Below are 26506 nucleotides of genomic sequence, written 5' to 3' on the forward strand. Positions count from 1 at the left end.
AATAATACTTTTATAAATTACTTTTACTAAAATTTTATTTTTTTTCTCGATTTTTATACTTTTTATTTTTTACGTTTTGTTTTTTTTTTAAAAAAAAAACGGGTTTTAAAAAAGAATGAATTAGAAGCTAAATAAATAGTTATTAATTAATTAATAAACCGTTATAGAAAAATAAGGGTTATATTAAAATAAAATATTTACCTTAAAAGTTATAAATATTAAGATTTATATTAAATATAATCAAGGAACTATAAAGAATAAAGGATTCAAAACGATAATTAATAAATAATCGATTAAAGGTAGGTAGATTATAAATATCTTTTAAAATAATAAATAATTATTTAGTAGTAAATTATAGCAACGTTAATACTATATAACCTCTAAAATAACCTATTACCTAACTACCTTTTCTAATATAATTATAAAGATTTATTATTACTATAGACTATTTCCTACTAGCTCCGTTTCCTCTAAATACTAGGCTATATTAACTATCTACTTATATAATTCCCTATTATCCTTCCCCTACTAAGAACGCTAGACTAGTTCTTTATTTATCATTAAAATAAGCTTAATATCTAGCTTTAATTTAGCTAACTTATCTCTTCTATAAGCCTAGTTAATACTAACTTATTTTTGCTTCTAGGTAGGCGGCCTTGCTTCTTACTATTTATACCTTAATTATAATAAGTAGTATAGGCTTAACTAATTAACCGGCCTTTTTTAAATAAGGCTAGTTATAATAGAATACTCTATACTATATTCTTTAGCCTACTATAAAGGGATATAATAATCTTAAAGTTAAGGATCTAGTAGTATAGATCTAAAGAAGACGTTTTTTAAAGATACTACTAAAGGTATACCTCCTATTTATTAAAAATAGTTAAATTTAATATTTTAAAGTAGATTTTATAATAATATAGGATATCTAGCTTAATTGAAATAATATAGTCTAGATTATAGTTTCTAAAAGGGGCTAGGAATGGCCTCTTATTAAACGGTATTACCTTTTTTATAAACCGGCCTTATATCTTAATTAAAATAAGATATTTTAAGGAAAGTATTATTTAAAGTTCGCCTAGGTACTTAAAGCGAGTACCTATATATTCCCGGCCTATAAGTACCTTATCCTTTATATAGGCCTAATAAAAGTATAACTCCTAATTACTAATTATATCCTATATAATATTAATAAGCCGATATAAGTAACTAAGACTATTTAAGAAATAACCCTTAATATTATTATTATTTAACTTAATACTAAAGGTAACGTAAATACTAAAGTTCTAGTATTTTTAGATAGAATAACGGGCCTACTATACTCTTAAAGGTAAATATATTACGTAGAGGTATTAAAGGATTAAGTATTAGTCATTAAACTCTTTATAGAGATTAGTCTAGGCTTTCTTAAAAGTATACTTAATTTTAGTAAAAGTATATAAGAATCCCTATTCTATTTAAATTACGGATTTTAGCTAATAATATATAAAGAAATACAATAAAGACTATAGGCTATAAAAGTAGTAAACTCGTTGCTAATCCTAAAGGAAGACTAATTAGTATCGTTAAGAACGCTAATAGCCTAGAGGTTATTTACGACCCACTGCTTGTAAGTATTTAATATAGGAAGGACATTATCTTCCTCTTCTAACTCCTATATATTATGAGAAAAAGTCTCTATATGCCTCTCCTTTACCTTTTTATAAATCGCCTAAATACGAGTAAGGTAACCTACTACTTTAGAGACCTCGGATTATATCTAAATTAGCTTTTTATAAAGATCGAATAAAGTATTACTAGCTTCCTCCTCCTTTTCTTCCTATTTTTAATACTAATTATTTAGCTATCGTATTAAGAAAAAACATTAATAAGAAAGGGTTATAATAGGTAGAAATAATATACTTACGACTCGATATAATAACAAGACCGTTATAAGGACGCTTTAGGTTTTTATAACCTTAATATGTCTTTACGCCGTTAGTTATTCGGCACGGGTATTTAGTATAAAAACATTGAATATAAGGTATAACGTCGTTAGAACCAAAACGATTAAATACGTCGTTATAAGCTAAACGAAGTTTTAAAATAGTATTTTTTAAAGAACGTTTCTTAATACGACCTAATATCGTATTAGTATATTACAATAAACAAACTTAACGGACCCCAACCTAGGCCATAAATACCTACTTATAGGTCTACGGGACTAGACCTTTAGAAAGGAGACTTAATATTACGACCTAATATATATGATTAAGACTAGGGCCTACCTTACGGCCTTATAGTGGCTATAGTATAACTATATATGTATAGGTGAGCGGAATATATACGTTACCCTAACGGAACGGAAGAATTATAAATTAAGTTACGTAATGATAAAAGATAAAGGGATCCGTATATTAAGAATACGGATCCCGTCCTTTTATAATACGGAGCCCGTATATTTAAAATACGGAGTCCGTTAGGTAGATATATAGATAAAGGATATATTTAGGAACGAGACTTATATATAGTATAAACTTGAGCCGGGCCTAAGAATAGACTTCTATAGCTTTTTTAATAATTAACTTAGTATTAGATCTTACGATTGCTTTTAGCTATCTTTATTAAGAATACCTTTTAATAAGACTACGATTAATTACCAAAGCCTTACCTACTTTACGATTTATAGATATAGTTTTAAGGAAGCTATCTATAACTACGATATTATTTACTTAGCCCTTATAGCCTTAACTTCTATTAACATACTTATTACGACTAGCTGGCCGTAACACGACGATTAAGGATCATAACGACTCTAGACTATACCTAAAGAGTACTAGAAGTATATAAAACTATTTATAGAACCTAAAGAAATAAGATTACTAAAATATAGTAGCTAGGATATAAAAATTAAACTTAAAGAAGGAATATAACCTAGGTTCTTCTTAATATACCCTATAAATTAAGAAGAATAGGAATACCTTAACGAATACATCGATAAAAAACTTAATAAAGGATATATTCGACTATCGAATTCTCCCGTAAGAGTACCCCTATTCTTTATATTAAAGAAAGAAAAAAAAAAACTAAGACCTATTATCGATTATAAAAAACTTAACAAAATTACAAAAAAGAATTACTATCCTTTACCCCTTATTACTAAACTTAGAGACCTATTGCATAGAGCTAGCTAGTTTATTACGATAGACCTTAAGGAAGCATTTAACTAAATTCAAATTAAGGAAAAAGATAAATAGAAAACGGCGTTCCGAACTTATAAAGGACTCTTTAAGTACCTTATTATACCCTTCGGACTTACTAATATACTAATAACCTTTTAAATAATAATTAACTACGTACTCCGGGAGTATATTAATATTTTTATTATCGTCTATATTAACGACGTCCTTATCTTCTCTCCCGACCTTAAAATATATAAAAAGTATATTTATATAGTATTTTAGAAACTTTAGGATGCTAAACTATATACCGAACCTACTAAGTATAAGTTCTATATATAGAAAGTAAATTTCTTTAAATATACTATTATACTAAAATAAATTTATATATAAGCCTTAAAAGTAAAAGTAGTTAGGGACTGGCCTATACTATAAAACGTTAAAGATATATAAGGATTCTTAAGATTCGTTAATTTCTATCAACGATTCCTTAAAGATTATATTAATATTATCAAACCTCTTAATAACTTAATATAAAAGGATAACCTATTTATCTAGGACTTTAAATATAAAGAGGTATTTATTAAAATTAAGAATATAATCGTCTCTAAGCTAGTAATTATAATCCCGGACCCCTAAAAACCTTTCAAAGTCAAGACCGATACCTCGGACTTCGCTATAAGAGCTATCCTAGAATAATAAGACGAATAAAAAAAACTTTACCTATACTACTTTTATTCTAAATCATTCTATAAAGTAAAGCTAAATTAGCAAATTCACGATAAAGAACTAATAGCTATTATCGAAGTATTTTAAAAGTAAAAACTATAATTATCTAGAATTAAATATAAAGTTATAGTCTATATAAACTATAAGAATTTTGTAAACTTTATTACGAATAAGAACCTAAATAAATAATAAGTTAGATAAAGCGAATTTCTATTAGAATATAACTTCCGAATTATTTATCGAAAAGGTTTAAAAAATAGTAAAGTAGACGCTCTTAATAGAAGACCTGACTATAAAGTCACGGTCCCTAAGGAAATATAAGTTATCTTTAAATAAAAAAAAGATAATAGCCTTATACTAACTACGAAGCTTTTTATATTAGCTAGAAAAATTAATACTAGCCCGACTAGAAGAATAACCCCTAAGCTTATTATAGAAATTTATAGTGTACCTATATATAGCTACTAAGGAGTTATTAAAATATAGAAACAGATTCGATAATACTATAATAAATCCGTTATACGCGCTAAAGTTATAGACGTAATTAAGGATTATATAACCTATAAAAAAAGTAATATTAAAACAAAACGATTAAATGATAAATTAGATTATAAAAAACTTAGACCTTTCGAAATTATTTAAAAAGTCTTAAATATTAATTATAAATTAAGGCTCCTAGATATAATAAAGTGTTATTTAGTTTTTTATATTTCACTTTTTAAACTAGTACCTAAGGGTTTGTATATAAAAGACTATATTATTATAGAACTAAACGAACTAAAATATAAAGTTGAACGAATTATCGATTATAGGGTTAGGAATAAAATACGAGAATTCCTAATTAAATAAAAAAACTACGGATATAAGGAAAATATATAGGAACCTATTACGAACCTCTAGAACTCCCGGCAACTCCTTAAGGACTACCGGAAAACTATACTAACGGACCTAAAGATAAGAACTTATTACTAATCCCGAAAATAGACCAGTCTATATTATTAAGAACTTATATAAACTATAACTCCTTAACTATCTTACGCTTATAAGTATTTAATACGGACTCTAAAGCGTTAGATTTATCCACCTCTTATATTCTATAACGAAAGGTCTCGGCTTAACGCTTACGTACTAACCTCCGAATTTTCCAAATACAGGATAAATAATTAGCGGTAATAGCTATTAATAACTAAAGACGGGCTAATTCCTTATAAAGCTTTAGTAGCTCCTTATCCGCTTTCTCCTCTTTTTTATCCTATTCTCTCTACTAGGTATTAAGTTTTTAAATTATAAAAGAACGTTAAAAGATATAAAAAAATAAATAAATAAATGAACTTATAAGTCGAAGCTATTAATACCCCGTCGTAAGGCTTCTTTACCTTGATATAAGTCCGATAACGAAAAGAACCTTTATTAAACCGATACAGGATCTTTATATAGAAATAACGAGTATAAGGTATATTGGTAATAACCGAACGAGCTTTAATAAATTTTAAAGGTATAAGACGCTTACGATCTTTTATTTTTATCTTTCTAGACTTTATTTTAGAATTTAATCTTTTAATTCGACCTAATATCGTATTAATATATTTTAACGAAATACTTAACGATTCCTTAACCTAGGAATAAACAACCTATTTATAGGCCTAGAGGGCTAGACCTTTAAGAGGAGGAGCTAATGTTACGACCTAATATATATAATAAGGCCAGGGTCTTACCCTATAGGGCCTACGGCGGCTATTATACTATATATACGGAAGAACGGGTTTAGGACGACTCTTCTCGGGTCGGAAGAACTATAAATAAATTATATAATAATAAAAAGGACCGACGGATAATAAGCGGTCTATAAATAAGACCGATAAGATAAAGGCGGTCTACCCCTATAGGACCGATATTATAATATCGGTCTTAATTATAAAGAAGCTATTTAGATAGTAAACGGGACTTATATATAAGATAGATTTAAGCCGGGCTTAAAAATAAACTTCTATAACTTTTTTAATAATTAACTTAATATTAGATCTTACGATCACTTTTAGCTATCTTTATTAAAAACCCTTTTAATAAGACTACGATTAATTACCGAAGCCTTATTTACCTTACTACTTATAAATATAGCTTTAAGGAAGCTATTTATGATTACGATACGCTATTTACTTAGTATCGCAGCCTTAACTTCTGTAAACATACTCACTACGACTAGCTGGCCGTAACATAAAGCTTTAATAATTAATAATAATTTTATTAAAGGGTTCTTAATAAAGATAGCTAAAAGTAATTATAAGATTTAATATAAAGTTAATAACTAAAGAAGCTATAGAAAGTCTATTTTTAAGCCCGGTTTAAGTCTATCCTATATATAAGTCTCATTCCTAAATATATCCTTTATTCCTTAGGTCGTTTTAAATTATTTTAATCTAGAATAATCGTTTAGACCTTAAATCGTATTAAATTAAAATAATCTAATATAATCTTTATCTTATTAATATATAACTTATTTTATAGTTCTTCCGTCCTATAAGGAGTAACTATGTCCTTATTTTATATATATATATATTATACCGTAGCCGCTATGGTCCGGTAGCTGGCCTTTAGGTTGGTTATATATATTAGGTCGTAATATATAACCGGCTAATTAATAACTAATATTAAGCTAAAATAGGGATTCCTTTATACTTTTACTTACTATTATATTATATAGGAATTAATATAAAGGCATGTAGAATTGATATAGCGGTATGCACCTTATAGCGGTATATACGTTTGCCCTTATGATTAGTTCAAAATTTTAGTATATTCCTATAAAGGTGGTAAAGGTGGTTATAGTAATATTTCGATCGGTTAATAAATCTAGAACTTTTATATAATAGTATATTTATTAGACCGTTCTTCGTAGGTCGTTAAAATAGTCCTGAAGGTAATAAATCAATTAATGTTTAATTACCTATACCTTAATTATAGCGTCCGATTATAATAGATAATAGATTATTTAGATAATATATAAAATAACGTAGCTATAAAATTCTTTATTTGTTATTATTTAATATTATCTTTTACTTACTCTATCGCCTCTAAATACTAGGTTATAACGGCCGTCTACTTATACGACCTCCTATTATTCTTCTTTTATTAAAAATACCGGACTGACTTCTTATTTACCACTAAAATAGGTCTAGGGTCTAATTAGAATTTAATTAGCCGGCCCCCTATAAACCCTTAATTAAGGACGATTTATTACGATTTCCTAGCGGGCGGCCTTACTTATAACCGGTCAAGCTTTAGCTATTATATATTATAGTGGTTTAATATCGAGATTATTAGCCCTATTAAGGTAGTACAAGCTCTATAAGAACTTACTATACTACGTTCTTTAATTTATTACAAAGCGACGTTATAATCTTTAAATCTAAGATTTAACAGTAAGGATTAAAAAAAGACGTTTCCTAAAGCCGCTATTATAAATAAACCTTTTATTTATTAAAAATTAACGATTTAGCTATTTTTAAAAAGATCTTATAGTAGCACAGGATACTAAACTTAACCGATATAGAATAGTTATTATTATACTCCTTAATAAGGAGCGGAAATAGCCTCTTGCTAGAGGGTATTACCTTACATATAAACCGGTATTACTTAATAATTAATCTAAGACACTTTAACAAAACTATAGTCCAAAGTTTATTAAAATATTTTAAATAAGGATTAATATATTCTCGGCTAATAAATACCTCGTCCTTTATATAGGCCTAACAAAAGCGTAGCTCCTAATCGTTAATTATGTCCTATATAACATTTACGAGTCGATATAGGTAGTTAAGACTATTAAGAAAGTAGCCTTTAATATTATTATTATTTAATTTTATATTAAAAGTAAAATCTCTAAAAAATACTTTAAGAATTTATAGGGAAACCTTAGGGAAATCTCTATAATATCTAGTAGCCTTTTACCGAAAGTTCCTAATAAAATCTTACGGGATTTACCGTAAGGTCTTTTACCGTAATGCCGGAAAAATTACGGTGGAATCTCCTTAATATTTACGAGAAATCGTAATATATAGCCTTAACTTTTATAAATATACTTACTACGACTAGCTGGCCGTAATAAATATACGGATATTTCTATTAAAAGGAGATATATATTTATAATAACTAACTATAATAGACGTAATATATAGCCTTAAAGTTTATATAAATACTTAACTACGACTAGCTATCCGTAATAATAAACTAGTAATAGGCGATAAATTAACTAGCTTAAACCGGTCATAATTAATCCCTGGCCGCTTAGTGGTCTAACCTCCCACTCTAAACCATTGACTTCTCCTTTAAACTTAGTGGTCTCTTCAACTAGGTCCCATCCACCGGTTTCTTCCTTCTTCTTTAACGACCGGAAGATTATCGTCTCTCCAGCATCTTCAAAGATAAACTCCCTTCGACATAGCCGCCTCCATTGTTCCGCCAGTGTTCCCTCCCTGGCATTCTCTGCCTCTAGCTCGCGGTTCTTCTTCAACACCGCCAAGAAAGCCTTGCTGTCCCAGAGCCCTTCTTTCCGCGGGTACATTTCGAGAATGCGGGTTGAGTTGTCCCTGACTAAGGGATCGCGGCACGTCATAGCGACGACAGTGAGCTGCCACGCGAGGCCAAACTCCATAGAGAAGACGTGTGCGGGAGTCTTGAAGTCTTTTTGCTGCTCGCTGAGCAGTATTTCAATGACGTCGTTGATCTCTCGACAGTATGGTGTCATGGAAGCGATGGTGGCTTCGTCAGCATATTTAGGAAAGAAGCTGTACAGAAACATGACTAGGTAGTGCATACGAAGATGCAGGATCTTGAGATACTTCTTTCGTGGGATATTCGCGTCGGATAACGTCTTGTTGTAGAGCGGCTCGAAAGCGTGTCGCCATTGTTGGAGGTTTGCGACCGACTTTTCGCAGTACGCTAACAGTTCTGGCTGATTTTGCATCATCTCGAGTAGTTGGTCGATGCCGGCCTCATCATTGATCTCCTCGACTTTGAGATCATCAATGACAGTTAGTAGCAGAGGACCAAGCTTGGCGATTCGTCGCTGGCAGGTTTGCCACCAATAATATGCGTCTTCTGCGTCGCTGAACACCTCGGGCATTGCTTTTCTTCCTTCCCCTGGATCGGTATAGCGTTGTATCTGCATGTTGTACGTCTCAATGGTATGTCCTCGGGCTTTGAGACCTCTGATGAGTTCGTATGCTGGTGACCGGCTGGACTTCACATGACCACTGAGAACGGTGCGGCTTTGTACATCCAGATGGTTATATAGATCCAGAATTTCGGTAACGAGTTGTCTTGGATCAGGCGCGAGGTTCCAGATGCGATGATCCGAGTCTTCGCTAGTAAGCAGCTCTTGCAACAATACGAAACCAAACTTGACATGTTGGAGAGCCGAGTGTCGGTTCCCCCGCAAGGCTTCAAATGCGACGAACAGTATGGATAGGAGTACCGCCTCTTGGATGCTAGCAGTCTGGAAGTCGGCCTGCCCCTGTAGACGAAGTGCCTTGCAGTAGTAGACGATGGCATTCTGATAATGCGGACTCTGCAGGAGGTTGGCGATGTTGCCAAAATTCCTGACAACAACATAAGGGGAACCCTGCGAAGACAGTGCCCTGCTAATCGCCCCGATACTCATAGCCGCTTGTCGCAGAGCTGGGTTCCGGCGGGTGAGCTGAGGCATCGTGGTTGTCCAGAGGTTGGTCCTAGAAAAGTGAGCGCCACCGAGCGAGACGCGAACCAGTTCGTTCCAGTCGTTGAAGTAGACGCTTTGCATATCATCGATGAAATCAAGAGTGTTTACATTGGGTTCCCGGATGCGCAGGCGCGGGCTGGCCCGGCGACACGATGTTTCGGGGTTCGAGGGTTCCAAGTCCCTCGGAGCCTTGCTTCTTGTCTTCCGTGGTTTGATAGCATAGCCATCGCAGACACCGCGGGTCTTGAGGCAGTTCATGCAATGAGGCTTGGCCTCATCACACTTGATGTGCCGTTTCCTAGAGGAGCAATTAGTACTCTACACTAGCTATCAGATTCATAGGCCTAGCTTGACTTACTTGCCTGCACGGAGTAAGCAGTGTCCAGTCATTTATTCAGTTCCCTCATAATTGGATGAAGACTCACAGGTGACACATCCTGTCCTCACTTTGGGTGTGCTAGTGCGCGTATGGCGAGGGCGGTGGGCAATTGAGGACCTGCCATTGTCGCTTTCTATAGATCCCGCCTGGCTGGGAGGAGCCCCTGGCGGCGACAACGAGTGCGGTGCTGACGCCGTATGTGCAAGGAGAGTGGGATCCATTATCCGTTTGTGGTGTACGATTGTCTGAGGGTAACTCAAATGAGAGACGGGAGAGGCAGATGCTTTCGGCCGGCCGATGGGCTCCGTCGACCGTAGTTTTTGGCTCAAGCTCAACCCATGCAGCTGCACGCGACCGATGAAAAGGGGACTTGGCAAGGGGTCCGGTGAAAAGAATCCAAAACGATCCCGTTTTGGCGGTCCTGCAGCGTTCCCAGCTTTCGTCTGTAGTAGGGAAATAGATCGTTGGGGTACGGTCGCGATCTACCTGCAGGGTGATAGACCATTTACTCCGCTCGATTGTGAATCACGAACGGGGTGTTTTCAATAGGATAAAGCGTGACGTGACGTCTTCAATCTCCCAAGGAAACTCGGTGGACTGCAACAGGGACGTTTGTCATCAACAGTAGCAGATGAACTCGTCAGCCCTCCTTGATCTGAGGTCGCACTAGGGCCCATTCGAACAATGATCACGGGGCGGAGAAGTTGATCCTGGATTGTCCGATCACCTTGCCTTGGTGCATACACTAAGTTGTCAGAGCCACCTTTTTGTGCAGATCGGATAGTTGCGTAACTTGTCCGCACCAGGCCTTTCGATCAGCAAATCGACCAGCCCCCATTGACTTCCGTGCTGCTAGCCTGCTGCGCCACATCTCTATCGGGCTTGTTGCAGGTCGCCTAAGTTTTCCCGCTGTTAAGGTTAGTGTTGTCAGTTGGGCAACCCGCGTCTGCAGCCGTCGTAAACCTGCTAGAAAGCGGGCGTCTATCCCATTGCGCCTGCAGGGGTTTCTAGCGTGTTGTTGCGTTTATAAATCCCAGGTTCCCACCGCTCAGCCTGCGGTCGACATTTTCTCCGCGACATCCCATTTTCGCAAGACGAAAGCCTCCTCATCCCAACCTAACGTTGTCATCCTCTGGCCCTAGGTAACGGGCCCTTTACACTCTGCAACAATGTGCGCCGCATCATCATCAGCCGCGGCGGCCGCGATCCAGCGGGAGATCGTTTGGTTCCAGCCAGCCCAACCTACTGCCGCAATGGGCCCAGGATAACTCAAGTCTTCTCGGCGAGGTCGGCTCAACAAATGGTCTTCAGCATCAACACCAACAACAGTCACTTCATTTGTTGGCCGCTGGCCTTCCGGATACAGACTTCGGGCTTTGTGGTCCAGATTCTATCCACATAGATCCTAGCCTTCAGTACTCAGAATCGCCACCTTGGGACACTCTGCACTTGACGTCCGCTGCTTATGTGACGCCTCCCGTCGGTGCCAGTCCCCTCGGCATCCCGACTGATCAGTGTAAGATAGACGACTCATATTGTTTCCCATCTCTACACTCGATGTGTCAAATTCACTGTACTGATTATGAGTTCTCAGCTTTCCTACCTGTCTTCATCGACTCGTCACCCCCCGCCTTTTTCGACACATTCTCCGAGACCTTTGTCCCCGTACAACTGGAACCACTCTTTGAATCGAGCTCCAGTGCCAACTCCAATTCCAACAGTCCAAACCAACTTCCGCCCCTGGATATGTTAATACATGCTGCTGAGCCATCTCACCAGTCCTCGCCCAATCACATTAGTCAAGACCCGGAGATTGCTATTCCCCACGCCGACAAGATCCTTCGTCGTCAGCGAAACACTATTGCGGCTCGCAAGTACAGACAGAAGAAGGTCGATCGCATCGACGAGCTTGAAACATTGCTGAAGGAGATGACCCGGGAGAGGGATGATTTGCGAATCCGCCTCGCCCGGCAGGAGGCAGAGACTGAGGCGCTCAAGAGTGTCATGTGCAATGAGATTAAGTAAACCGTCGTACGTCACCGGCTTACATCTCTTGTTGTGCTGGGCTTATGATGCGTGAACTGGCGCGTCGCGTAGATTAGACCTTTTCGCGGAATAGAAACTCTTGATCAAACGGACCGTATCCCATGAAGCTGCTTGAAATATAGCATCGCCTACTGCACTCTTAGACAGTCCCTGAGTTACGACCTAGTCTTGATGCGCGATCGTAGCGACGGTGGGGCATGCGTAAATCAATATGGCTCATCGCATGTCCATACACTGAATTAGCAACATCAGCGTAATCACGGTCAGACTTATTTCACGGCTCTTAGTTGTGTAAGAAAAGCAGACGATGATCATACGTGTGCAATAGACGAGTATTCTATCACAACTGACTCGATACGACTCTCGTGATACATAGTCACATACCATCCACTCGGGAGATGATATAGTGTCCCTCTATAATTCGCGACAACGATATATCAATCGTCAATGACCTAGTTAAGACAGCGTTTTTGACGCACTTGGGAGGTTAAGGAGGGGCACCGAGAGAAGGCACGGACCCATGAAGCACTCCGTACTCGATTCCGCGATCTCTGTCAGCGCTAGTCATCCTTTGATGCAATGATCCCTGCTAGCGCGGATGAATCATTGTGAGCCATGCTTGGCGTCTCACTTGGATGTTGGTCTTGACCACCAACCAATCGAAGGGATTTCGGCTAGGAGTGTGGCTGGGTATGGGCGGATGCAGACGGAAACTTTGTCCACCGATTGTCCGGAGTCAGGTCACCAATTGGGGAACGGGATGGCAGAGGACCCCGAGCACTCACGTTATTGCATTGATAATTTCAAGAGTTTATCCCATGCGACTTTAACCCCGTTATTGCTGTTTGGAAAGAAGCGCAAGCTGCACAATTTGCTTAATTTGTCCATTTATTCACGCATGCAACAAGGTGCCCCGACATGTACATGTCCATATTCCCGTACCAAACGTCGATTTGACTCGGAAGGCATTCAGCCGCCATCTTTTCTGTGGCTCCAGCCGTTCGACCGTCGACGTCTTCATCTTAGGCGTCTAACAAAGTTGATTGGAGCTTTGTTATGTTTTGCAACTAGGCCTCCACTGTTCTACGTCGCCCTTCGGCAAATATGCTACACCATTGCTCTTCTCTGCCTGTATTTTGTCTCATATTCATATGTCGGAAGGCATGGCCAACTCCCGACCGGTCAAGTGGAAATCTTTCTTGGCAAACAAGAGCCTCATGCAGTGTTCAGCCATACTTGACGCCTCGATAACATGCTCATCGCTTAATTATTTGGTACGGAGTCTGGCGACGCAACGAGGCTGAAATTGGGCGTGACTATCTCTTGTCAGCGGTATCTGATTAGAATCCAGCCTTGTTGGCGTATACGCTTCCTAGCCACAAGAATAAGCTGAGTCTTTCCTGAATGGAACTTCATGTCTCCGCCATCGTGGCCAACAGAAAGTGAGAGAATAACCTTGAAAAGCTTGGGAGTGGAGATCTTGTACAGCTACAAGGGTCATAACTCTTGCTGTAAGTATAGAAAGAATAACTTTCATTTGAGGATAAGCCGTACTAAAAAGCTTCTTCACACAGTCATCTATGGAGTAAGAGTTCATGTCGTACGTATATGACTACATATGTACTTTCGCGAGGGAAAGTAACGAACTACAAAACGTTTTGATCGGCTCCCGTGTAATTTAATAAGTAGAAAATGTCAGAACGGATATATTCCAAAAACATCAAGTTAACATGATGGGCATGCTGCTTTCCCGTACGCTCTGTCTTGAATAGTTCAGCATGCCGGTGTCACCGGCGCTGAAGTGAAGTACGTCTTGTAGTAGACGTTGTTGCCAATATGTTTGGCCACACTGGGAGGAGGACTGAGCGGACCGCCCTGCTGGTTGGCGTTGGGAAACAGGAGGCTAGGTTGGTTTGGAGAGAGAACACTGGTCGGGCAGCCAAGAACGGTGTTGGAAAAGTAGGGGTCAAGCTTCGAAATAGCCCAAGTCGTCGCGGCAGCCACCTCCTCCGTAGTCCCGGAGACAAAGAGCGGCACCAGTGAATTGATGCCCTGGTAAACATCACACAGCAGAGTCGTGGCATTAAGATTCCCTGTGCCGAGCTGCGCAACGGCCGGAGTAACAGGGTTGCGGAGGTAGATAAGGAGGCCCTCCAATACGGTCTGAACTGCAGTATATGGCGTTGCACGGCGGTACCAGTTGGTGGGCCATGTTTCGGGTACGTACTGAAATTCCCCTGTCGCGGTGTCGTACTTTGCTCCGATGATGGATGAAATGGACTCATAATTAGCAACGCCCCCGAGTCCGTAGGTGCCGTTGCTGAAGAACTTCGATGCCAGGTGTCAGTAGCTACTAGAATCGAAGAGAAAGTGAATAGCTCACGTTAGGATAGAAGGCAAATGCGCCAAGAGAGACGATCAAAGGGAAAGGAAAGTAGTAGAGGTAAGGGTTATTCTTCTGAGAGAAGATGCTTAGTTGTTGGTATTGTGTCCCCATATTTGTCAGATCGAACTGCTTCGTTCCACTTTTTGCAACGATATCAACATTCTGCTTGAACAAACGGGACGAGACATGGTGAGCATCACCACATCCGTTGTAGAAATCTTCACGGTTAGGTGAGATATCGGCCTATGACTGAAATTAGACCTGTTTCGCGAGACGTAGTTTGACTCTTGTCGCTTTTACCTCGACTGTTGAGTGCCTGTTCAACCCGCCAACATTCCCTGGGCCGGATCCTAAATAGAAAGACTCGGTTGCGATATCTCCGTCAGTGAGGACGGCAAAAACACCGAGAATGGTCGATAGGTCGGGGCCCATGTTGAACCCGCGAGCAGTGGCTTCAATTACTTGGCCCAGGTTGACGTGACCATCACGAGGCAGGTAGCCGTGATTCGCAAGCAAATTCAAGCCCGGGCAGGGCCCTCTGCTATCTTTGGGGCCGGGTGCGATGAAGTCGTAGCCCGGTTCCGGTCGCTTGTTGGCAGGATTTAATGCCCCTTCTGCCACGGCTCCGAGAAGTCCAGTGATGGTGTTGGCGAGTGAGCCGACGATTCCGCCGAGTATTTGTGGCTCGGGATGGGCTTCGGGTTCTGGATTGCGCTTACTCAAATTCTCCAGGTCTTCCTTCGTTGCCATGGACGGGAACGCAGCCCCTGAGGCAGCCAGCGAGGCTAGCACGGTATAATGATATCTCATTTCAACTGAGGAACACTTGAGTATTATTTTCAAATGAAGGAAGTGCAATGGTGCTCTGGTTGATGGTGGAGGTTGAAACTGATGAGAAGACGATGACTTTTATAGCAGCCTTTCTGTGAATGACATACGTCTGAGCACGGTTAACAGAGACATATCTCAGAATGATGACATAGTTTTAAAAGAAAATCCACAACGGTGCTTCGACGGCTTTTCCCCATGGATGTCCAGCGGTGGTAGCGAGATGGAAACAGCCATGCGGAATAGTTCGATCCCGAGTGTAGTGTATCGGTCGACCAGCATAGCGTCGTCAACGGTGCTAAAGCGTAGTCACTCGACACTATGGATTTTTTGAGTTCCACTTTCCCCGGATACGCAGTCCGCTAAAACATTTCTAGGGATCGGGAGGACACGACAAAAGGACCTGGTCGTGTAAAATGCTAAACTACCGACATGCAATTCGTGTCCGCCACGCACACAGCATCCACGCAGTGACTGCCCGATATCAGCATTGGCTTAGATAGTCTTGTCTAAAAGGGAGATAGTGTTCAGACCAGCGCGCGGGACAAAGCATTTCCGTCGGCAACGCTACTGACATTGTACCCTTGTTATGACATCCAACTTGGGTGTGCTATACCAATTTGGGTGAGCTATACGTTAGGCTGCCCAATCCAATCTTGGGCGAATTGAAAACTCGTTCACAAGCCAACAGTGTAGGTAGCAATAACCTTGTAGATACTAGCTTGATTCGCGCAGATTCTAATAGTGTAGTATCAAAGAATCGACATGGACGAGTCGGTAGTAGACCTCGGTACAGTCCGTGGAACGAATGTGGCTCAGATTTAGGCATGCAGCTCTGCAGATCCCCCATTGACTTTTTGCATTAGCTTAAGTTCCTTCCTACGACCTTGTTGACCAATCCGTCGCGTCTGATTGGTGAAATGCGCTTGCCCGCGGTGATCCCCTGGAACGAATTGTTATTGGAGTGACACTTGCTGATACCTTTTTCAGGAAGCTGTGTCATCCCTTTGAACAATGTCGTAGGAGTGGGCTAGCGAGGGTGGTCATTTACTCACACGTTCCTCGCCTTCTATAGCCGTCAGTCCGAATCGAGACTCCCGCGCACTTTTGTCACTTTTGTTATTGATGCTGCTGCTACTTCTTGCCCAAGGGAAACGCTTCTACATTCCCAGAATTGCAGCTCTCTATATCCCGTCCTCCTGAAATGAACCTGATTTCGTGCTGTATTCTCGAGTAGCACGAGTAGCGTTTGGGTAATAAAAGAACCAAGGAAGGGAAAGAAACAAACGTTAGCTATTTTGAGGCATCGAGGCGCTTTACAGACGGGCCGAATCGGAAACGATAGCGCTGGTCCACGGGAAGAGACACGGGACGGTGACGTTAAGGCCTCTCAGGATCGTATCCGGAAGGCGTCAATTGACTCAATTGGTATGCCGTGTTTACCCCTCCCTTACTTGTAGATCTTGCGTGCGCAACTGGAGCTCGGGACATGCTATGACGCACATCAACATAGTCGACCTGAAATCACTAAGCTCAACTAAGTGCACCGCGGTTCACACATTCCAGCCATTATCCCAGCGCGGCAGCATCTGCCGAGTGTTGGACTGCCTACTCTTAAGCCTCGTCAAGTGTTGCTGTGTACAGCATGACACATCACACAAATTCTGTTTCTCCACCCCACCTGTACTCGGCGCCGTTATCCAACCTGACCACATCATCAAAAGGCTGGTCAAGTGATGACGGTCGGGTACCAGACATTCTGAAGATCCACAAAAGACCCAGCGTAATTCCAGCTGCCTTGGGCGCTGATTGTGCCGCAGCTACTGTCCATCAAATGTGAGTGCCGCCATCAATTTTCTTGTTCTTCTCGTGGAATGCCCGAAGCAGACATTTCAGATTGAATTAATGCTGGTATATAAACTCACCCGACGGCCCGAGCCGTTACTAACTGAATCGGACTGTATGGTTTGGATAAGATGTCGATGCCATTTGCGCTGAGTGATTATTGTCCCGTTGCTTATTTGGCGTGGCAGATACCCAGGACTCTCGCGAGACGTCCATGGGAGAAAGCAGATCTAGTCTCCAGTTCAAGTATCAGCACTTTGCCAAACACGAACCTTCGATTATGTAAAATTTGACTCTCTTGCCCTCTTGTCTTCAATCAAGTGGGTTTTGTTACGACCTAGGATCATCCAAGACTTTGGAGATTTGCTTAGGTAGCCTTCTGCACCTCTCGTCCTGTTTGCTTCAACTTCTGCGCGAGTCCTATGTGGTCCAGAGCGTAATTACACGCCTAAGCTTTCACGTCCAGTGACCCCTTGAGCCCCGAGTTAAACAATCTTGCATACTACAAATGGGATGATCATGGCAACCCGAATGGTGCAGACACGATGGTAACATTACTGGGCGTCATTTAACAAATGTACTACTAAATATGATCAAGATGTTTACGTACATTTCGATTCCCAAAATAAGGTCCTGGTCCACGTTTTATGTGCCCAACATTATCCGCCCTCGATAGCCATGGTCATGCTCTGGTCTCACTAAGTCAAGGAAGCAGCAGGGCCTTCGGTGAGAGTTCATTCATAACACACGGAATGGCGCACTGATGATTTTGATGGCCATCCCTGCCCTCATCTCAAACTTTCCCAAATCGTCCGTCTCTTCCGCAGCCAAGAAAGGACCGGAGCCATTGACGGCATCAAACGACATTGTCTTCGTCCAGCAAAACGAACCATCCAGGCTTCACAACTTTGAGACTATAATTCCCCAAAACTCGGAACGTAGGGGCACCCTATCCCATCTCTACTCTGACAGTCACTCAGGCAACCATCCACGAACACGATGAATATGTTCCTAAAATGCTTACATGTTTAGTGTAGCCAGCAAGCTTCAATGCGAAGACGACGTCTATCTCGCCTATGGTTTACGATGCTCACGAATGGAGCAGCACGAGTCACCACTGATAGGGACTTATATGAAGCCGAAGGTACCAGGGAAAATAGAAGTGTCCCTCGTCATGGCTGTCAGTCAGACATGTACAGGGATACATATGCATATTTCGACGGATTTCATTCGCCACCAAAAGCAAGTCTCAAAAGTCTCGATGACATGAAAACCACACCTACAAGCACAAGCACACCGCCCCTGCCAATCACCCCTCACAGACCTCATAGATAAAAATTCTACTCCTGCCCTCCTCAGGCGCAAAATACAATCTCACCCTTCCCCCAATGACAGCAACATCCATCGGGTTCTTTGTCATTAACAGGCTCTTCCTTCCAATGTTCCATTCTACGTGGTCTTTCTCCCCCGTCCACGGCACAGCCCCTGTCCTCTCCATAAACGGTAGCTCCCATAAGGGAAACATCCCTCCCACGTCAACAATCGCCAGCCCACCTACTTCCACTCCCGGCGCCAGCATCGCGATACCGGAGCAGAGCATAAGATGTCTCCCGTCGACAGTACCGAGAGATTTGCAGTCTTGGTAATCTATCCAGTGCGAAGGATTCACGATTGTCGTCTGAGGTTCGTCGAATTCCTCATCGTAATCAGCTTCACCCCGTTTGCCAAGCAGAGCCTGTTCCCCCTTCCTGATCCCATCGCCAGTAGTTTCGCGCTCCCAGATCATCTGGGCCTTGCTAATATCCCAAACCCTCGCAATCCTCCCACCCCATCCCAAGGTTATCAATGTCCCAGTATGGACATCATGCACGATCCCACCCTGATGATCTGCCACCTTAAAGACCCTCTTCATCTCCATACTGACCGGATCAACCCTCACCACCGACGCCGTCGAATTCGGCCGGTACTGCGCGAGCGTAGCCCAGACGTGTCGCCCGTCAAAATCTATCCCGCCGTTGTGATACTATCTCCTTCGTTAGCCATCTCTTTGACTCCTCAAAAGTCCAACTTCAAGAGGGCTGAAAAGTGACACAGGCCCCTAGAGAAAAGAGAGAAAGGGGTAAAAGAATGTTCGAGTCGAGATTTACCTCCAACTCCCCTTCCTTGGAAGCAACCCAGTCCCCAACACGTCTCCCGCGCCCATCAAACACCACAAAATGCGCAAACCCCGCGCCTGCGCTCCGATCAGTCCCATCAATCCATTTGTCGTCAGGGTACTTCTCCGTCGGGACGGTGTACTCCCCCGCCGAGACCCAAAACCTCTCCCCATCATCCTCCTCCTCCTCATCAACCTCCATTTGTTCCCGTTCTCTTTCATCCCTCCCTACATCGCCACTCGCAAGCCTTACAATTCCCTCTGGCTCCCATAACTCCCCTTCGAGCTCAATGACCTTGACAAGCTTCAATTTCGTAGCTCGGTCACCACTCATACTCGACCGAGACAGCCCTGTCAACTGCCTCACGATCTCCGCGCCATTCCGCGCCGCACCAGGCCCGGGAAGCGGCACGGGGGCTAGCGGAACGTTAGGCATCGGTCTTGTAATATTCTTCCACCCCATTATTCCTTCTACAGCGCTGCTGCTGGCCAGAAATAACAAGAGGAACGGGTGCGGCGCCCGAATCCTCGTTACGATCCACATGTGTACGCTTGCGCTGTGTGAGGGCGCGAGGCCTGAGAGATGGTGAAAATCGTATGATTTGCTGCAAGCTGTCGGTGAAAGCAAGCGCGCCAGAGGCAAGTTGTGCTAAGATGGACGAAAATTCAAAAGGTTAGGTGCTGTGAATGAAGCAACGTAGAGCGATACCTAGCCCAGCCGGAGACGTCGGAAGAAATCATACCTTATTGATCAGGCCCCACCCCGCACATCCCCGCCCCGCCCCGTGTTGTCCTCGTTTACCCATCCTCGACGCATTAGAGGTACGCAGGCTGAGAGTCCAACCACTGCATCAGACGCCGTTACATAGATTCAAGTACCGAATCGGGGCCTACTTATATACGATACAAGCTGCCCGAGCGTCGAAATCATTGATTTGATGCGCCTCCCAATCTGGGGGGAAATGTCCCAGCACAATAGCACAAGTCGCATCATATCGCAGACATACGACACATCTTAAGTAATATATTCCTCCTGGTCGATCAAATACTAAATACACCGTGAAATCCCCCATTCGAACCACCACCGACGCGATATACGGTATAAATCATCATACCACTATGCCGGCAGCTTTCTGGCCGGGCGTGCTTTGGCCTCTAAAACTCCAGGGTAACTCCGTCATGTACAGTGCTGCGCATCGCCAAGTAGCAGGCACAGGGCTTGACTATCATCCTTCGTCCATCCATACATAAAATCCATTAACATTCATCTGACATCAATGTCTCAGACCGTCTTGCCGCCGCAGTCCGGGATATTGACGCCAGACTTGACCTTGCGATTGACGTCCATCAGACCCCATTGGTCTTCCCAGTTTTTGTCTTTTTCGTTGTACATGATCTTCCATGGCTCATCAAATGCCGAGAACCAAAAGTAGTTGGTACCATTAGTCAAAGCGGGGCATACCCACTTGTCCAAAAGCTCGTTCAGCTCGTCGATGCCAGCAACTGAGGCATTTGGGCAGCCCGTAGCTGTGCCGTCACCGCAGCTAGTGCCACCTTTGGTCGGCCAACCAATCTCGGCAATAACGTTCTTCTTCTTGTCCGACTTAAAGAATCCACCGGCTTGGTTCTCCCAAAATGCGTAAGTCCACATAGCTGCGTCTTTGGCATTGGTTCCAGAGAAGAACGGATGGATATTGGCCATGATGTAGTCACTCTTTGACGCCAAAGATGCCGTCCAGTCGTCGCCCAAGTCCGAAGTTGCGACAGGCAGGCTTAATCCCTTGCTGGTCAAGTTGGTTCGTACCTCTTGGAGTAGAGATCCCAGTTCCGACTCGGTCATCTGCTTCCGGAACAGAATCTCGTTGGCGACGATGAGACCCTCAAAATGCTTGTCTCCGTACTGATCCAGAATATCCCACATCTGGGAGAGTTGTCTCGCGTTGGTCGTCTTGTTGCCATCCTGCCATACACCCAACCATATTTTCACTGTGCCCTCCAGTTTGAGTTGCTCAATTGAGTGGATGAGCATCTGCGTCTGGTTGCAGTCTGTGCCGTACAAGCGGACAGTGTTCGTCAGTTGACTGAGAACAGCAAGATCACGAGTGATGTTATTCTGTGAAGGAGGGTTGTGATAACAATCAGGGTACTGGGAATTGAGAGGCGTATAGTCCATTCCGGGGAACACCTTATGCAGTTCCTTGTTGTTCATAAGCGCTTTGATCTCGGCACTGTCGGCGTTGAGGTCACCGTTAGTGTTCTTGTCATCATCTGCTGATTGTCCATTTCCTGAGCTGTTGCCGTCACGGCTGTTTCTCGAAAGCAATCCACCTGCAATGCCACCAGCAATGGCACCAGCAATGAGGAGGATGACTCCTAGAATGATGCAAAACTTCCACTTTCTGCGTCCCTTATTCTGCTGCGCCATCCACTCTGATTTCTTCTCTGGTGAGCTGAGGTCAATGGCGCTGCCGTTCTGGTACTCGGCTGTTCCCTTGGGGTCGTAGTAGCCGCTGATATTTCGGTTCGCCATCAATCCTGCCGCAGCACCTCCCGCAGCAGCCGCACTACCCGCACCGGCTGCGCCAGCTGCTTTTGTCTTGCCTGTTCGATCGCTGTTGGAAAGACTAAGCATCGAGTTTCGTCCACTTTTGGGCTTGCCGTAGTCTAGACCATCATCACCATCGTCCGCAATCGAGTTAGGATCCACCACACCAAGGTTCTGAGGGTGTCTTTGGTAGTAGGGGTTTTCGTTGTAATAGTCGTTGTAACCGTATGGGCTCGCAGATGGAGATAGCCTGGCCGGGGAAGCGCCAGCTCCGCCGAGAGCTGTCAGGCTGGAGTGTGAGTCTCGATCCGGGAGACTGCCCTGGTAGCTACCTTGATAAGGACGCGGGACGGCATTGCTCATTTCGTATACGTCGCCTCCCGATTGACTGTAAGCTTGCGGTGGTGCGTTGGGCTGCTGGAACTGTCCTCGCGGGATCTGGCCAGCACTTCTCATGGCATCAATCCCGCTCTCCCTGGCGTTACGTTCGGCCACGGTATAAGCAATACCAGCCATACCTCCTGATGCCGTGTCGCTAAAGTTGTCCACGCCAGGTGTAATATTCGGATTCGGATTGCTGTGTTGTTGAGCCGCATAACGATCGGGGCCCCAGTCGCGGTGCACCGGAACTTGCGGTAAGCTGTCGATGGGGGATACGGCTTGATGAGCTCCGTATGCTGTAGCCGCACCGACGGCAGCTGGTGGTGGTCCCTGGCGATCGTTCCTCCGTTCGGCTCTCACGCGACCAAAGTTCGGATCGTGAATGGGGTCGGACTGCGGATATTCGTGACGGTGATCATGAGGCGCACCATGGTGGTAATGGTTGTCCTGGTAGTACTCTGGGGGATTGGGAGTGTGAGACCGATAAGCCTGATCTAGAGGTTCCCGCTCGGCATCGCGGCCGTCTTCGAAGTCGTATCGCGGCATGTTTCGGGCAGGATGTATGTTTTCGAGGAAACGTCTAGCAACCCTCGTGGGTTGAATGGTTGACTGACCAACAGCCAAGAGGTCCTGTTTGAATGAGGTGGATGAGGGAAGCGGAGAAATCGAGGGACGCTGGGTAGAGGGGAATCGACTGGGAACGATGACCGGCTATTGCGTGCGGCGGTCGCAGGAATGTGGGTGCAATTTCAAAATGTCTCGGAACAACAACTGTTTAATTGTGAGTGCGGTTCTCACTGAAATGGGTATGTGTGAATGTCCCGCTCAATCATTCCAGCACAGCGACTGTAGAGATGAGACCGGCCAGAGAATTGAAGAGGTACATGGAGAACAGACGATACTGATGGGAAGCAGAGAAAATAACACTAACCTCCGTGCACCAGGTCGCCCAGTAACTCGGATTGGGAAGCCGGCAGGCGGACGACGCAAGCTAGTCGCCTCCGCCTAGTAGAAAGTAGTGTCGCGGCGAGTTTGGCGGTGGTTGAACGTACCAAGGGAAGTTCGTGGGGCAGTCGCAGGCACGGGTGTCACGTTTGCTCGCGAGCAACGGAAAGCCGGGGAATTAACGGTATGACGATGTCGAGGTGAGATGCCAGCGTTATAGAGATTTTTGTCTTGAAACCCTGATTGCGATTAGGCATGGGGGGATTGCAAAGGGTCGAAGATGGCCTTCCCTCTTTCCTCAGCAAGGAACGGTAAGGGGCGAGAAAAGAAAGATGTTGAGGGGAGTGAGGTGCGGTGCGGTGCCTGGTCAGCGAGAATGATGCGCAAGCCACCAAGAGCGTTTAGGCGCGGAAAATCTGGCTGGGCATTAAGGTGTTTCGCCCGCAGCAGCGCCAGGTCAGGAGTTCGTATTTTGGTACACCCGTGCGGCTCCCTTGTCTGGCGTTGCGCTTGCTCGTATTGGCTTGTGACCCGGTTCCAACTTTTGTCGAGGAGCTCGAGGATCCTTGTTTGGAGTGGTTCTTTCCAGAGATGCTGAAGACTACTCCGTAGTCTTGGAGGGATTGTCGTCAGTCTCGGAGATGGGGCATTCGAGAGAAAAGAAGGGTACGATGAGGTGGGCAGCACGATGACAGGTGGCTTGGGTGGTCTTGTGGTCCTGGACGTTGGGTTTTCAATTTTGGCTCAGGAAGACAATAGATCACCCAACGTCAATCAGCAGAGGGGGAGTGTACGGATAGTTACGGAGTACAACGGCGACACGTACTCCGTAAGCGCCTTGGAGCAAGAAGAGTGTTCCCCGTCCCGCGGAACCTCGAAAAAAGAGACAAAATATGCGCGCGTATGAGACAAATTGGAGAGCCTTTTAAGTTCTAACGGGATGGGATGACAGGAGCACGGCAGGCACAGCTGAAGCTGTGGAAGGTCCCGAAGGTATGCGTATCTACGGAGTACCTAACCTAGAAAGCACTCCGTACCCACGTACCTGAACTTAGAGGGGGAGACTGTTGCCCTCCTCCAGGCATGCTGAAATCCTTCCCTCATAAGTTGGCTTAGTCGATGATACTGGCAATGAAACTCCATGACAACGGCCCAGCCTCGTACCTCCGAGCTGGAATCTGGGGAGGAGGTACCTAGCCACCTGGCCATACCTACAAACCTCCCAATCCACCTGGCCCCGGTGCTCGCTCTGCTCCTGCCCTTCCGAGTGCCGTCATTGAGGACAGGGGGCAACTTGGGGATGGTGGGACCAGACTGAAAGAGTGGAGCGAATGTTACTGGCAACGCACCTTAAAAAACCTAAGCCAGTGCAAGACCGAACCTGTGTGGTTGTATTAACAAATCAAATAAGGCTTACCACACAGTGAGCACTGAGGGGGGCAAAGGCCCGCCATGAATATGGGGGAAAACAAGGCAGCCCGAGCTAAGCAGGTTTATTTTGAGCCCCCGGCCGGAGCAACATGGAAAGAGCGGCACTTTCTGTAGTGTACAGCCACTGGTCCATGCCTATCGTCTCTTTCAGACTTCTCCTTTCCTTGGTTGCCTTGCGACCTCGTAGTACTTAGACCTGGGCGATGACCCGTGCCTTCTACCAATAATGGCTGAGACCGTTGGAAGTATTACCACAGGCGGATGTACCCAAAAGTGAGTGCATTCGAGGAAGCGACGATGCAGCGCAGATGACTAAATCCCCGAAAAGCAGCCGGTGATTCGCCTGGTACCTAGAAAGCACTCGAGCCACACCAATGTATCACTCGCTTACTCCTGAATTTCCCCCTCCAGCATGGTACTACCAAGCGTCGCAAGAAGGGCTTCACTTTGGGACAGATTTGCAACTGCAATCTATATAAGACCAGCGACAAATCGCTAACCGCAAGTCAAGTACGGATATGCCTACTCCGTACGGAGTACCAGCGAGTCTGAATGTTTCTTCAGTGGGCCGAGACCCTGGCCGTTGTCGCCCGGGGCATAAGGCCGACCTGGTTGGCTGAGCGACCGCCTTCGCCCCGTCTTCTTATGTGACTGCGCCCCTCTCCAAAAGCCAGCCCTCTCGTTCTCGTGGAAGCCCATGACCCCCGCCTCCGATCTCCATTCGATTGTCGTCTAGCGCAGCGCGCCCAGCCTCTTCGTATCCCTTGCTCGGTATTCCGTCCGGAGGTTCTGAGCGACGACGTCTACGGACAGCAAGAGAAAACTTCGTCATCAAGACGGGTCCTCGTCTACAACGCTCCGACCACCAGGTCATTAACGGTTGCCGAGTTGAGGCTGCGACAGAAGTACGTTTTTCCAACAAAAGTATCGTCAGTGGAGGGCACGAGCACAGTGGGTTCAATCATGCAAGATGTGACGGGGCGGTGATCGTCAGGCCCAACATGCCACCGAGTCCACCAAGTCCACCAAGTTGAACAAACAGAAACAAGCATCATCCAGTGAGTGACACTACCAACCTCTATGTAGAGAATCAGAGTACCGAAATCCTACTATTTCCCGCATGTCGACTCTTCACACAAGTCAATAGTACTAGGTACGCTCGTGACTCTATGCGGAACAACAGTGATAGTCAGCACAATCAAAATCTGTCATCCCATTCTATACTTATTTTACTTCCTCCCTCCCGTGCCGCAACAGCACACGACCCCTCACAAATAATAAACATCAACATTACCTACTCTACCAATCTGCCTCTAAAACGGCAAGGAAGTCCTTTTTGCCATCACTCTTGAAGAACCCCTTTCATCTTAACCGCTGTTGTCGCCTTCCGCCCTCATAGTAGTCGTATACTATACTTTGGCCCCCGGGAACCCCCCACCAAAAACACCAAACCTGAAGCACACTGAAGCAGCACCGGCCCTGCTTCACCCTCCGTAGTGCTGCAACGCTAACCCATGTTCTGGGCATGACATCACAAATAACTGCAAACAGGATCCATCCTCCTTCAGACATCGGCGCTCTCTGCTTTAGGGCAAAAAATGCTTCATGATGAATTTAGCTATTCTATGGGTGTTCGCTTATACAGTTTAAAGCAACAGTAAGCTTGAGAAAAGCCACGCCGCACTCTATTCCCTATGTTACTGACACCTCAGCTGACGCTATACTCTGCCTGCCATCAGCCTCTCCCGCGTTCCCAGCTGTCTTACAACGTACTGTCCGATTTCCCCGAGGAGGCTCTGCAAAACTGCAAAGCCTCGTATCGGCGAGTCAGGGGCTCGCGAGAAAGGCAGCTCGACCAATAAGTCAATCCATTGCGCGATTAGTCAAGCTCAGCTATGTGAGCCAGGAATAGATAGACCGTGGAGGAAAAGATCCACGCACACTCAAACATTACCCTTCCAT

General features: G+C 44.0%; 7 protein-coding genes across 7 annotated transcripts; 2 read left to right on the top strand and 5 right to left on the bottom strand.

The window, feature by feature from the left end:
• Nucleotides 1–7357: 7357 nt before the first annotated feature.
• Nucleotides 7358–7516, bottom strand: BDP55DRAFT_557118 (uncharacterized protein; the record flags this gene model as incomplete). The annotated part of the gene is made up of 1 exon (XM_060569663.1): nucleotides 7358–7516. A coding segment is annotated over one exon (159 nt), but the record flags the coding sequence as incomplete, so codon positions are not given.
• Nucleotides 7517–8003: 487 nt separating this feature from the next.
• Nucleotides 8004–10102, bottom strand: BDP55DRAFT_233055 (C6 zinc finger protein). Its single transcript, XM_060566165.1, has 2 exons — nucleotides 9966–10102; nucleotides 8004–9901 (listed from the first exon to the last, which is right to left on the bottom strand). Exon 2 carries the CDS (start codon nucleotides 9859–9861, stop codon nucleotides 8137–8139), a length of 1725 nt encoding a protein of 574 aa, XP_060427158.1. The 5' UTR covers nucleotides 9862–9901; nucleotides 9966–10102; the 3' UTR covers nucleotides 8004–8136.
• A 1122-nt stretch (nucleotides 10103–11224) lies between these two features.
• On the top strand, nucleotides 11225–12007 carry BDP55DRAFT_557087 (uncharacterized protein; the record flags this gene model as incomplete). Its single annotated transcript, XM_060569661.1, has 2 exons — nucleotides 11225–11498; nucleotides 11577–12007. Coding segments are annotated over 2 exons (705 nt in total), but the record flags the coding sequence as incomplete, so codon positions are not given.
• Nucleotides 12008–12495: 488 nt separating this feature from the next.
• On the top strand, nucleotides 12496–13503 carry BDP55DRAFT_233061 (uncharacterized protein). The gene has a single exon (XM_060566166.1). It carries the CDS (start codon nucleotides 12627–12629, stop codon nucleotides 13266–13268), a length of 642 nt encoding a protein of 213 aa, XP_060427160.1. The 5' UTR covers nucleotides 12496–12626; the 3' UTR covers nucleotides 13269–13503.
• Nucleotides 13504–13801: 298 nt separating this feature from the next.
• On the bottom strand, nucleotides 13802–15224 carry BDP55DRAFT_634392 (uncharacterized protein; the record flags this gene model as incomplete). The annotated part of the gene is made up of 3 exons (XM_060572660.1): nucleotides 13802–14356; nucleotides 14412–14657; nucleotides 14715–15224. The coding sequence occupies 3 exons, from the start codon at nucleotides 15222–15224 to the stop codon at nucleotides 13802–13804; spliced, it is 1311 nt and encodes a 436-aa protein (XP_060427161.1).
• Nucleotides 15225–18396: 3172 nt separating this feature from the next.
• On the bottom strand, nucleotides 18397–19705 carry BDP55DRAFT_557053 (uncharacterized protein; the record flags this gene model as incomplete). The annotated part of the gene is made up of 5 exons (XM_060569659.1): nucleotides 18397–18516; nucleotides 18568–18822; nucleotides 18898–19110; nucleotides 19235–19408; nucleotides 19475–19705. 5 exons carry the CDS (start codon nucleotides 19703–19705, stop codon nucleotides 18397–18399), a joined length of 993 nt encoding a protein of 330 aa, XP_060427162.1.
• A 714-nt stretch (nucleotides 19706–20419) lies between these two features.
• On the bottom strand, nucleotides 20420–23175 carry BDP55DRAFT_233147 (endo-beta-1,3-glucanase). Its single transcript, XM_060566167.1, has 2 exons — nucleotides 23100–23175; nucleotides 20420–22939 (listed from the first exon to the last, which is right to left on the bottom strand). The coding sequence occupies exon 2, from the start codon at nucleotides 22712–22714 to the stop codon at nucleotides 20525–20527; it is 2190 nt and encodes a 729-aa protein (XP_060427163.1). The 5' UTR covers nucleotides 22715–22939; nucleotides 23100–23175; the 3' UTR covers nucleotides 20420–20524.
• Nucleotides 23176–26506: the final 3331 nt, after the last annotated feature.

The sequence above is a fragment of the Colletotrichum godetiae genome (genome assembly GCF_030913485.1).
Source record: "Colletotrichum godetiae strain CBS 193.32 chromosome Unknown BDP55scaffold_33, whole genome shotgun sequence".
In the NCBI taxonomy this organism is placed as follows: Eukaryota; Fungi; Ascomycota; class Sordariomycetes; order Glomerellales; family Glomerellaceae; genus Colletotrichum; species Colletotrichum godetiae.

Coding starts and splice junctions, on each gene's coding strand:
- BDP55DRAFT_233061 (XM_060566166.1), top strand. CDS start 12,627: ATGAATCATTGTGAGCCATGCTTGGCGTCTCACTTGGATGTTGGTCTT.
- BDP55DRAFT_233055 (XM_060566165.1), bottom strand. CDS start 9,861: ATGAACTGCCTCAAGACCCGCGGTGTCTGCGATGGCTATGCTATCAAA.
- BDP55DRAFT_233147 (XM_060566167.1), bottom strand. CDS start 22,714: ATGCCGCGATACGACTTCGAAGACGGCCGCGATGCCGAGCGGGAACCT.